This window comes from Stenella coeruleoalba (assembly GCF_951394435.1).
Source record: "Stenella coeruleoalba genome assembly, chromosome: 2".
Lineage (NCBI taxonomy): Eukaryota > Metazoa > Chordata > Mammalia > Artiodactyla > Delphinidae > Stenella > Stenella coeruleoalba.
The window spans coordinates 12,140,691-12,154,020 of record NC_137147.1 but is presented as its reverse complement, the minus strand read 5'-3'; the positions used below and the strand labels follow the sequence as shown (position 1 = coordinate 12,154,020).

At 41.4% G+C, this 13,330-nt stretch overlaps 1 protein-coding gene across 1 annotated transcript in view; it reads right to left on the bottom strand.

The window, feature by feature from the left end:
• The window catches only part of CATSPERB (cation channel sperm associated auxiliary subunit beta), a gene marked incomplete at its 3' end in the record, with an annotated part of 166,814 nt that overhangs the window by 41,068 nt on the left and 112,416 nt on the right, over positions 1–13,330 (bottom strand). Inside the window, exons 16-17 of the mRNA XM_079912794.1 lie at positions 6,077–6,231; positions 3,777–3,931 (exon numbers count right to left, since the gene is read on the bottom strand). Of these exons, the coding sequence (XP_079768920.1) occupies positions 3,777–3,931; positions 6,077–6,231 (310 nt within the window). The remainder of the gene's footprint in view (positions 1–3,776; positions 3,932–6,076; positions 6,232–13,330) is intronic.

Below are 13,330 nucleotides of genomic sequence, written 5' to 3'. Positions count from 1 at the left end.
GGACGCTCAGGAGAAGATGGGGCAGGGAATAGACCAGACAGTCCCTGCTGGTGGTGCAGGCATCAAGGGAGTGTGGGAGAGGTCACTGTGGGGAGTGGGTGGAGAGGATGGGAGCAAGCATCACTCGCTTCCCTGAACCTTCTTTCATAAGAAGCAAAAGCCTTAAGCTACAGGAGGTTGGGCATTCAACAGTTGCACACAGGTCTCAAAAGAGGTGATCCATGCTGGGGAGAAGTGCTTGGGGGTGCTGGCACTGAAGCCCTGGCTCCCTCCCTCCCTCTTATCCCCTATACAGCAGAAGCCTGAAGCTACTGAGAGAGAGGAAGCAAAGCCACCCATCACTGGGGCACAGGCAAAGACACATTATGGATAAGGGAAGCTAAAATGATAACTCTCTATCCTTATGGAGAGTCAGGGAGCTGTCTTGGGCCTAAAATTCTAGGAGAACAAATAGAGTTATCCTGCTGCAGGAAGAATCAGAAATCTCCACCTAAGATCTAACTGCAGGTACAAGGCAGAATTTGGCTGCAAGAGGTAATTTTTATTAACAGGTTGTTGTGGTTTTTTTTCTTAATGGAACTTGACAAGCTGAATCTAACATTTAAATGCAAGAACAAAGGCCAAGAAAATCCAAGAGGGGGTGCTATTCATAGGAGTTACCTGGTTAGAGAAATTTTGTCATTGTGATCTAGGGAAGGGCAAATACAGCAATGAAGGAGAAGAGAGACAGAGACAGATTGATGTACATGTGGAACTAGGATATATCACAGGGGTGACATTGCAGATCAGGGGGAAAGATGGGTCTTGTTTGCACAATTGGTTATCTATATATATAAAAAAAGAAAGAAATCAGATTCCCACTTCATACTACACTCAACATCAATTCTAGACAGATTAAAAACTTTAAAATACAAAGCAAAAGTTAAAAACAACAAGACAAAATAGGAGAATAGCGAAATAGATTGTGGTATATTCATATGAGTGAATACAGACACATACATCAATACCAAATCATTTTTAAAGCATATGGGGTAATTTAAAAAGCATAAGGTTGTATGAAAAAGGCAAGTCACAGGAAAGGGTATACATTGCTAAGTAACACATCTGGCAAAACTAAACTATATATATATATATATATTTTTTTTTTTACGGTATGAGGGCCTCTCACTGTTGTGGCCTCTCCCATCGCAGAGCACAGGCTCCGGACGCGCAGGCTCAGCGGCCATAGCTCACGGGCCCAGCCGCTCCGCGGCATGTGGGATCTTCCCGGACCGGGGCACGAACCCGTGTCCCCTGCATCAACAGGCGGACTCTCAACCACTGCGCCACCAGGGAAGCCCTAAACAATATATTTTGATACACATATATGTTAAAGCTATAGAGAAACATTTCTTAAAATGTTTACACAAAATTCAAGGTAATGCTTATTTCTGAGGAGGCAGAGTGTTGGGGTGGGGAAGAGGCAGCAAAGCAAAGGAAAACTACACAGAAGCACAGCTGGAAGGGTGCAGGGGCCCCAAAAGAGTGGAAGACTTCCCGAGGCCCAGAGGTGACGGGGGCAGTTGTCTCCAGGTAGAAGTGTCACACCCATCAGCAGACCTCTTGTCCCTTTATCTCACCTCCATTTTCTCACCCAAACTCTGGAAGGGGCTGGAAACCATCAGCTATGAGGGAGGGGGGATATGAATCTAAAAATAATAATAATGAGGAAATTCTCCACCTTCCCACATTCCAGGCTCCCCAGGCTGGGTCCGGCTAAAACAGGGGCCGGAAAACAAACTTAACTTGGATAAGGATTTGAAGTTTCTTAAAACACTGGGCAGGAACGGAGTCATGTGGTAATTGACTGACTTAGACTTTTTTAAGCTAAGGAAATATTTATTTACTCTCTAAGGGAAAAGCTATGGGACTTGCTGATACTTCATCTAGAGGCAGAAAGGAAATAGGTCCACAGAGGTGGTCTGAAGAGACAGGAGGAAAAAAAAGTTGACATCCAGCTGATTCAGTAAACAAATTACACATAATTGATCTGGTTATTCACCTAATTTGAAGCCTTCAATGCTTCCCCCTCCCTTAGAATAACATCCACATTCCCTACTGGGACTCAGAAGGCCCCACCTGACCTGGTCTCGAATGACTTTTCTCCTTGGCTCACAACACTGAAGTCACTCTGGTTTTTCTTGGGCTTCTCAAGCACACGTCATGCTCCTTTTGGCCTGGGGGCCTTTTCCACTCTGTGCTCTCAGGCTGGAACCTTCCCCCCACCCGATCCCCTTCCTTCATCCTCATTTTCCTGATCTCATCATAAGCACCACTGCCTCTGGGAAACCTTCCAAGATCCTCCAAATAAGGGCTCAACCCCCCGGAACTCACTCTCTCAATGCTCCATGCTCCTCTGTTGCAGACTTACATCAACAGTAATTACACAACTGTCTCTGTCCTGTGCTAGAATACAAGTTCCAGGAGTACCTGGGTTTGAACGTCTTCCTCACTCTCTATCATAGCACCTTCCAGAGTACCTTGTTAGATAACTATTTGTGGAAGAGAAGAATGAAGGGTTCACCCTGCTTCTCCTTCTGACTATCTAGATATCTGCCTTTGGCCCACAGCTGACCTCATAACTTCCGGCTCCCACAACCTTGACCTTCCTGCTTGAAGTCCCACTTGCTTCCAGTTCCCTGATCCTGGCTCTTTGCTCCCATTTCCTTCCTCGGAGATGCTCATTCTCTAGTTTCTGTGCAAGTGGAGCACAGTTATTGAATTTGATCACAGAACATGCTGTGCTGGTTTTCAAATATTCTGATTCTTTAGAGAATTATCATATGCTTTTAAAAATAATTAGGATATAAGAAATTGATATTAATGTTGAGATGATGTTAATCATATGTTAATTTTAAAGAGTGATTCTCTATGTTTTCTACAAGGACCTACCTATGTAAACATGCACTAATTGATCTGGAATAGCACACATCCAAAAGCCATCAAAAACAAAGTTCTAGGTGATCACAGATACTTTTCTCAGAGGCTGAAGGTTCTACAGTCTTTGTGGAAGAAAACCCTAATACCAGCATTTGCTATATTATGTTTGATTCTTTTCCCCATCTCTACCTCTGAGTGAGCTGTCCCGTAGAGCTGGAGTTGTTGGCTATGGGACAAGATCCTAGTTGACAGCCCAAAGCATGTATAATAGATTTCAACCTGGTGGAACAGGGCTAACCACTTTGGAGATAGGTGAGTTTCTGGTAATCTGAAACTGTTTCTTTTCTGGTTGTTAGATGTGGGGGTGAGGGGTTATAGAATTTATATTGTTTTCCAAAGAAAGATTTCAGGCCTTAAAGGAAGCTTTCAGGGTCCCTGGCTCTTGCCAACATCTTCGAAGTAAGCGTTCCTCAGAACTCTGCATATCTTGCCATGCAGTATTTCTTGCAGAATGGCCTCCTCTACGTTAGATGTGCTTGTCTTTAGGACATATGACAACTGCCATGGGAGTGAACTCAGAGGATAAGCAGTATCCAGTGTAGCCCAGACATTTTTGATACTCAGGACGACAAACACACATTTCTTTAGCCTGACCAGATGGTGCTGACATAACTGGCCCCATGTTTCTCAAACTGGGGCATAGTGCAAGGCACCTTAGCGTCTATAAGTAAATGTATTTGGCCTCGCGAGGTCTCCAAAAAAGACTTACTCTCCTTGACTAGGAAGATTACTCCAAAAGATAGGCTCAAAATTTAGAATATCAATCTAAGTAAAATGTGAAGATAATCAGTACCTACCTGGAGTGTATCAATTTTCCAAGGTGAATGTCATTGAATTTCTTGGTGTATATACTTTCCTTCGGTTCATTCTCGGGCACATATGCATAAAAGATCATTTCATTTAAGGTGATATACTGTGGAGCAAGGACAGTCTCAAAGCCCATGTCAGGAGCCTGGAACACGAAAAAAGAAAGTACTGAATTTAAACGAGTTTAAATTTCCATTATGGCAAAATGAAAATAAGATTTGCTTCCAGTTCACATCAAAACAATACTGCTTTGCTTATCAATAGGAGGACTAGTTCAACACATTCTGTCTGAATGTCCACGCATGTGCAAGGGAAAACACACTTTTCTGTTGAGGAGGAAAAGAAATTCTGAGTTCAGTTTAAGATTCCCACGTAGAAGACTGCAGTGGGAGATGTGAATGTCTTGTCTTGTGTGTGTGGGAGGAGTCTGGAGGCGCAGATTCTAGAATTCAGTTCCTATTTGGAGTTTTCTGTAAGCGAGGGGCAGGGAAGAACCTGTCGTCACTTGAGAGCTGCCCCCCTCGCCCCGCAATCTCACGCTGGTGACTCTGCACAGCTGCCGCTGAGTCCCCAACACTGGTGGTTCACAAGGCTTTCCCTCACTGTCAACACGGGCACCTTTGGACCAGATTTCTGACCCACAGGTCTTCTTTCCAACACACCCTTCTCTGATCCTGATCTTGTCCAGATTTGGGAACTTGCAGGGGTGAGAAGACAGGTAGGGACCAGCCCCCAGGGGGATGCTGGAGTCGCCCTTGTTGCTATGACAGGAGGAGAGGTGGTAGATGGTACAGACTGGTTGGGACGCCACCATCAAGTAGTGCCTTCCAGACCCATTTTCTGTCATGCCTTTTCCTCTGGCCTCTAAAAGTTGGGAACCCACGGAGAAGAGAGAGTGGGAAACAGATGCCAGGAGAATACATGTGGGACTGAACAGATGGCTTAAGGAGTCTTGAAAATTACTGACAATGCTTTAAGGGTTCTGCATGACACTCTAGACTGGGAGTGGCAAGAACATCCCATGGAAAGAATGTGCAAGTCCAGGGAAAGGCCGCAGAATGACTGAAAGCTTGCTGCCTGATTCGATGTCTGATTCCAGTGACTAACCCGTGATGTGTGTAATTTGGGGTGAATTATTTAGCCTCCGTGCACTTCACTTTCCTTATGGGTAAAATGAGGGTAAATAATTGTTATAAAGATTAAGTGTTCATGACAGTGCCTGGCACCTAGTCGGAGCCAAATAAGGTCTAGGGATCGTTTGTATCCAGAGACATATGTATAGTTTGTTTAGGGAGAGGGAGGTCGTAATATTGAGAGTAAGTTCCTTGAACTCACTCGCCCTGAGTATAAAACCCCCCACTGGCTTTTGATTTAATAATTTAAACTTTCACATAAGAGAACTAAGACATTTCCTACAAATTGTGAAGTTAGTGAAAATTGAGGTAACTGCTTTTGTGGTTAGTGCTACCCTCCCGCTCACGTGATTTGATTTATTTCTATGCAGAGCCACACAACAGATGGGCAAATAAATACACAAGGAGTCGCGTGATGGCATCTTACTGTCACTAGAAAGTTCCACTTTACTCTCTACAAATATCGCGGACAGACAGGGAAGTTAAAACACCATGTTCTGAACCGCAGTTAAAACAGAGTCATCCTTGAGTCCTCCTTTATTCTGTTTCCTTTAAGCCAAAGGGCAGGTTTTATTAAGTCCCAGTCAAAAAATAGGTTTGATTCTTCGCTGATACATTGATGAAAATTCATTATTAATTATTATTAATTCATGATTATGTGCCCCGTGATGAGTTCTTAGGCATATATACCTTCATAAGTGGCACATTATACATTAAAATTATTAGAAAAATCTGCATGAAGTATCTTCTGTGACACACATAACACCTTTCTCTGTTAGCATTAGAAAAGGAAGAAACAAGGGGGCAGGGTTAATATGAAAGAAGAAAGGTCAAATATTGGGAAAAAACAGAACTCATGTTTCTTCAAGGTCAACCTTGAGAGGCAGAGAGTCAAACCCACCATGGATCTGGGTTGGATCTAGCTTAGAATATCTGGTGGTTTGTTGTGAAGACATTTATATGAAGATATTCTGGGTGGATATAAATCTATATAGCTCTGTATGTGACTTGAAAGATTTTGGAGATGTTCCCTGATATATGGAGGTTTTTCCTTTAGTTAAATAGAGCAAAGAGCATTAATAAGAGTTTGTAAGGAAAACACTTTCCCATTTCCACTTAAAACAAGACAAACTGTTTCAATGCATTATATCACTGACCTGTCCAAAAATACCTTTAGAATTTCCAAAGGCAGCAAGTGACCCACCAGCTTCAAAATGATCCGGAGTCAGTTTATGTATGAATCCCATGTGGTCATAGTATAATGTGAAAATTTTATCAGAAATAGATCCAATTTTACTATATCTTCCTAACCCTGTTAGGAAAGGAACAGACATCTTTTGATATTGATACGATACAACTAGAGAACTTTAAAAGCTATACCTTATAAAAACTCTATTTAAACTAAGAGGTGGGAGAAGGGCTCTGAGACTCCAGAATTAGCAAAATTCATGATAGTCTTTGGTAAGTCCTTGGAAAGTCTTTTTCAAGCTCCATTTCATTACAGAACCTGTTCGCTGAAGTAGGTGAAGGACAGAGTGAGGGGGTGTCTAGAAATATAGAGGAAAAGAGGTTAGCTCCTCCGGCAGTGGGTTCTCTTCCTAACACTGAAATCAGACTCCTGAGTAGGTAGAAGGCAGTGAGAAAATAACCCTTGGGGAGGCAAGGGGGAATTATCAGTAGAGACCACTGGGTCATTAGGTATACTAGGATTAATATGTTGAACCAAACTTGGTGTTTTGCGTTTCTCTTGTGTCTTAGGGCAACGTGTTGAGAGGAACTGGCAGTCATCTGGTGATACAGCAACATTCACTGAACCAAACACTGATCCAGACAAAGAAAGTGTCCCCTCTCCTGGATGGAGGATGGAGACAGAGTGAACGCTGAGGTTTCAGGATGCGAAAGGTTGATTTCCAACCCCTCCCCCCACCAAGCTCCCTAATCCTCCCTAGTTTCTCCTGTCCTGACCCCTAAACACTGGAGTGCCCCAGGACTCAGTTCTTAGATATCTTCTACCATTATTTCTGGAGATCTCATCCAGTTCCAGGATTTTACTTTATTTTTTTAAATTAATTTTTATTGGAGTATAGTTGCTTTACAACGTTGTGTTAGTTTCTGCTGTACAGCAAAGTGAATCAGCTATACGTATACATAAATCCCCTCTTTTCTGCATTTCCTTCCCATTTAGGTCGCCACAGAGCACTGAGTAGAGTTCCCTGTGCTATACAGGAGGTTCTCATTAGTTATCTATTTTATATGTAGTAGTATATATACGTCAATCCCAATTTCGCAATTCATCCCACCTCCCCTTCCCCCCTTGATATCCATAAATTTGTTCTCTATGTCTGTGTCTCTATTTCTGCTTTCAGGATTTTAAATCCATTTTTATGTGGATGATTCCCAAATTTAAACCTCCCATCTCATTCTCTTCCCTGAACTCCAGACTTACCTAACTGCCTAATGACATCTCCATATGCATGTCAGCCAAGCATCTCACATGGAACTCATCCCAAACGGAACTCCCAATCCTCACATTAAACCCCCTCCATCCTCAGCCTTCCTCATTTCCAGTAAGGGCAACTGTGTTATTCCTGCTGCTCAGTCCAAAAACCATACAGCCATTCTTAATTCCTCTCTTCCTCTCACACCCTGTGTCTAATCCATCAGCAAATCCTACTGACGTCAGCCTCAAAAAATATATATATAGAACGCAGCCACTTCTCACCACAATCACCCTGGACAAGCCAATATATATATTTATTTATTGTGAAATTTAGAATGAGGAATGAGCTCATGCAATTATGGAGGCTGAGAAGTTCTATGATCTGCTGTCTGTAAGGTAGAGAACCAAAGGCCCAAGCACCAGGGGAGCTGATAGTGTAACTCCCAGTTGAAGCCCAAAGGCCTGAGAACTGGGTTTGTGGGGTGGGAGGGCAGGAGAAAACTGATGATGTCCAAGCTCAAGCTGGCGGGCAAGAAGCAAAAGGGGTGAATTCCTCTTGCCTCCACCTTTTTGTTCTACTTAGGCCCTTAAGAGATTGGATGATGCCCACCCATACTGAGGAGGACAGTCTATGGATTCAAATGTTAATCTCATCCAGATACACCCTCACGGCCACACACAGAAATAATGTTTAATCTGGGCACCCCTTGGCCCAGTCAAGCTGACACATCAAATTAACCATTACAATTGTTAAGGTTCAATATGCCATATTTCATCTATAAACATAAGATACACTTTTTTTTCCTTCACATTTTCACATCGTGGAAATGGAGATATTTTATAATTGATCTGTCTTATAATCATTGTCCAATAGGTGGCACTCACGCCATAATAGTCAATTGGCTACACATGTATTATACTTTGTCTCCGCTCTTTATACTGTCATCACTTTACTGAATCACTGGTATAATACATGCTGAGCTTTAATGCTGCTTAAAATGCCTTAAAATATTACATTATAATCTGGTATTGAAACAAAATTATTATGGGTTCAGCAAGAGAGAAAAACAAAGCAGGGCATAGATTTATCAATAAAGCAAAAGTCGCTAAAGAATTACCACACTGCCACATTTTCTTGTAGAACAATCACCAAGTATTTTATAAGACCTAAGAAAAAAGAAACCTACAAGTAGATGAAATGACATTATGTTTTACTATGGAGATACACATGAAATTATTGCCTTATCACACAGAACGCTGGGGAAATGTCAGCACAGTCCATGCATCATCCACGATCACTGTTAAAACACTGTGTTAAAGTTTAACTGGAAGAGTTTTTCCTTTCTTTGTGTTAATAGAACAAAGTGCATCTTACACTCAATGAAGCTCACATTTGATGAAATATGTTTACAACATTCTTCTGTTGGTTTTGCATATGAACAACCAGTTGAGTTGGTTCTTAGGTAATATTTTTCTCTGAAAGTTCTTTAAAAGAATATGTGATATTCATTGTTGTAGCAGAAAAATCCAAGGCTGGCTTGATTTTTTGGTGTGCTTTAAAAATTTTTTTTTTTCTTGGCTGCATTTGATCTTCATTGCTGTGCACGGGCTTTCTCTAGTTGCGGTGAGTGTAGGCTCTTCTTCGTTGTGATGTGCGGGCTTCTCACTGTGGTGGCTTCTCTTGTTGCAGAGCATGGGCTCAGTAGTTGTGGCTCATGGGCCCTAGAACGTGCGGACTTCAGTAGTTGTGGTGCACGGGCTCTAGAGCACAGGCTCAGTAGTTGTGGCACAAGGGCTTAGTTGCTCAGCGGCATGTGGGATCTTCCCAGACCAGGACTCAAACCCGTGTCCCCTGCATTGGCAGGTGGATTCTTAACAACTGTGCCACCAGGGAAGTCCCTGGCTTTACATTTTCTATTTCAAATAATTCAGAAGTGGTTTTGCTTTTATTATTGGTTTTGCTTTTAGTTAAAAAAATTAATGTTTTATCAATTTTGGTTTCCTTTATTCTTCCTATTTTCAGTATTTACACATCCATTCATTCATATCAGAGGGCTACAATGTGCCAGGAAGAGAAATACAGAGCCACCACCTTTGTTCATCACTGAAAATCCCTACCACTTGCAATTTCTCAATCTTTAGCATCTATATTTGTCATCCGAGATTCTTTCTAATTATTTATTCATTCTATATGTGGACATGTTTCTATAGTTTATATCTATAATTTTTAATAATTTATATTGCCAATTTAGTTTAGTTTTCTGAGGTATTAAATATTTTTACTATTTTCAAAGTAATCTTGCTTAGTCTATGTTGACTTCTGTTTCATAATATGTGTTTATTCTCTATTTGCCCATTCCCCTGGATCCATTCTCAGACTTCCTCTTCCCTATTTGGTGCACTGAAAGGCTCACCCCTGTGTATTTTAATACTTCCACTCTGTTTCCAGCTGGATTCTGAATGGGTTTGGCCAGTGAAAGGCACTAGCAGGAGATAATAACAAGGGAAGGAAAGAGAAGTCTGTCTGTCTATCTATCAATCTATCTATGATCTATTTATTTGCATTACCCCTTTAACTAAAGGGACTGTAATGGCTTTCTTCCATTGTTAGTCTCTGGGTATTTTAATATTATTATTGGTTCCTTTAACTCTGTCCACCATTCTGCAAATAATTCCCTCATAAAGGCTCTTCAGGTGAAACACTTGAGTGGTACTAGGTTCTTGCCAGGATTATTACTGATACAGTATTTTTTTTTTTTTACCAGACATGTCCCTAGAAACAGTATCAAAGTGGGATTCTGGGACTGAGTAGCTTATACATTTAAGGAATGCAAAGATGACTTGTTATGCCTGGCAGATATTGTGAACTGGCAATCCGTACCAAGCACGGGCAACACAATTACTCAGATTATATTGGATGGAGTAGGTCTGTGGAGGGCAAGACTTTAGGTGATCAAATGGGGTGGCTGTGCTTGATTACAATAACAATCATGGGTTTTAGTATGACTTATTGGATGTATTAGAAAGCTTACCAAAAACAACAACAATAACAACAACAAAACAACCAACTTATGACCTTGAATATCCAGCCCAAGGCCAGCGTAGAGAACCTGACAGCTGTATGGGGAAGAAGGAACCTTACCTCACCACACACAAAATTAGAAATCTTAAACAGACCTATATAAGCAATCTAAAATAATTAATCTCCTAGAAGAAAACAGGAGAATATCATCATAAGTTTGGGATAGACAAAGATTCCTTAAACAGGATATACGAAGCAAGAAGCACTAACTATAAAGAAAAGGCTGAGAAATTGATCGTTTAAAAATTAATAATTTTGGACTTCCCTGATGGCGCAGTTGTTGGGAGTCTGCCTGCTGGTGCAGGGGACGCAGGTTTGAGTCCTGGTCTGGGAAGATTCCACGTACCGTGGAGCAGCTTGGCCCGTGTGTTGCAACTACTGAGCCTGCGCTCCAGAGCCTGCAAGCCACAACTACTGAGCCCGTATGACACAACCACTGAAGCCCGCACGCCTAGAGCCCATGCTTTGCAACAAGAGAGGCCACCGAAATGAGAAGCCCATGCACCACAACGAAGAGTAGTCCCTGCTTGATGCAACTAGAGAAAAGCCTATTTAGCCACGGAGACCCAATGCAGCCAAAAATAAATACATAAATTTATTTTTAAAAAAATTAATAATTTTGTTCATCCAAAGATACCATGGAAAGAATAAAAATTACAAGCCACTAATTGGGAAAAGATGTTTGCAAATTATATTTCTAAAAAAGGACTCATATCCATAATACATTAAAAACTCATAGAAATCAATAAGAAAAAAGGCAATCCAATAAAATTTTATTAAAAAGACTTGAAGAGATAATTTACAAAAAAAGATACAAAGATTGGCCAGTAAGGGACTTTCCTGGTGGCGTAGTGGTTAAGAATCCGCCTGCCAATGCAGGGGACACGGGTTTGATCCCTAGTCTGGGAAGATCCCACATGCCTCGGAGCAACTAAACCTGTGTGCCACAACTACTGAGCCTGCACTCTAGAGCCCGCGAGCCACAACTACTGAGCCCATGTGCCACAACTACTGAGCCCACATGCCACAACTACTGAAGACTGCACGCCCTAGAGCCTAAGCACTGCAACTACTGAAGCTTGCATGCTGCAACTACTGAAGCCCCCGCGCCTAGAGCCCGTGCTCCGCAACAAAGAGAAGCCACCGCAATGAGAAGCCCATGCACCGCAACGAAGAGTAGCCCCCGCTTGCCACAACTAGAGGAAGCCCGTGCACAGCAACGAAGACCCAACACACACAAAAAATAAATAAAATTTTTAAAAAAAGATTGGCCAGTGAACATGTGAAAATGTGCTCAACATTATTATTCATGGAAACTAAATCTTCAATGAGATACCATTACACACTCACCATAATGGCTTACTATTTAAAAGACAATACTAAGTGTTGGCCAGAAGAGGGAGCACCTGGAATTCCTTCATGTTGCTGGTGGGACAGTAAATTGATAAAATCACATTGGAAAAATGTTGGCAGCATTTAATATTTTTTCTCACAAAAAGCTAAACAAACATATACTTTAAGATGTAGTAATTCCATTCTGACATTTATACCCAACAGAAATGAAAGCTCTGTCTAACAAAAGACTTACACAAGAATGTTCATAACTGCTTTATTCGTAATAGGCTCCAAATGGAAGCAACTCAAATACCTACCAGCAGTGGAATGGATAAATAAATTGTTGTATATTCAGACCATGGAGGACCACGCAGCAGTGAAAAAGAGTAAATTACTAATACTTGTGACAATATTAGTCATAATCTCAAAGTCATAATATTGACTGGAAAAAGTCAGACATAAAATATATACCACAGGGGTTTCCCTGGTGGCGCAGTGGTTGAGAGTCCACCTGCCGATGCAGGGGACATGGGTTCATGCCCTGGTCTGGGAAAATCCCACAGGCCGCGGAGCGGCTGGGCCCGTGAGCCATGGCTGCTGAGCCTGTGCGTCCGGAGCCGCCTGTGCTCCGCAACGGGAGACGCCACAACAGTGAGGGCCCGCGAACTGCAAAAAAAAAAAAAAAAAAAAAAAAAAAATATATATATATATATATATATATATATATATATATATATACCACATAATTCTACTTATATGAAGTTCACAACCAGGCAAAACTAATCTATGGCATTAGAAGTCAGGATAATGGCTACCCTTAGAAGTATACTGACAAGAAAGGGCATGTGGGACCTTTCCAAAGTACTGGGAATGTTCCATAGCTTGCTCTACTTTCCAACCCCTCCCAATGATACTGATAGTTATTTTTGTTTATTTCACAGTCACAGGATGCCTGACCGTCAGAATTCTAAATGCTACTACTGCACACCTTCTGTCTCAACAAATGATTCAGACAAATTAACCACAAGATTAACCTTGATACCAACATAAATTGAACAAAATTTTATTGACAGAAACGAGAATAAACATTGTGGGGAAGATCTGAGGGACTAGAATCAGAATTTTGTGCTCTCTACTTATCCTTGAATAAGGAAGGACCATTGAGGAGATATTATGATGGTAAAACTGTTCCTGCTGGCGAGCATCAAGGACGCAGGATCAAGGCCTTAGAAACCATGCTTTATGAAGTCATATCAGAAACCTTTAGAAAGCTTGTTGTTTAGAATCATATCATAGACTTACAAGACCAGAAGAACCTGGTTTTAAGCTTGGACAGTCAAGAATGCTGGCAATGTTAAAAACAAAGAAACAAACAAAACCCCCCAGACCCATTCTTGTCTTGGAGACAATTAGTATATTTCCTACTCTGGTTATACCTAATCAGGTATCTCCAAGTTTACCCAATCTCCAAACTTACCCAATGATCTATAAAAGTGTACTTGAACATTGGGAGATCTACCTTCGGGGAAACTGTATTTCTTTTTTTTTTTTAAA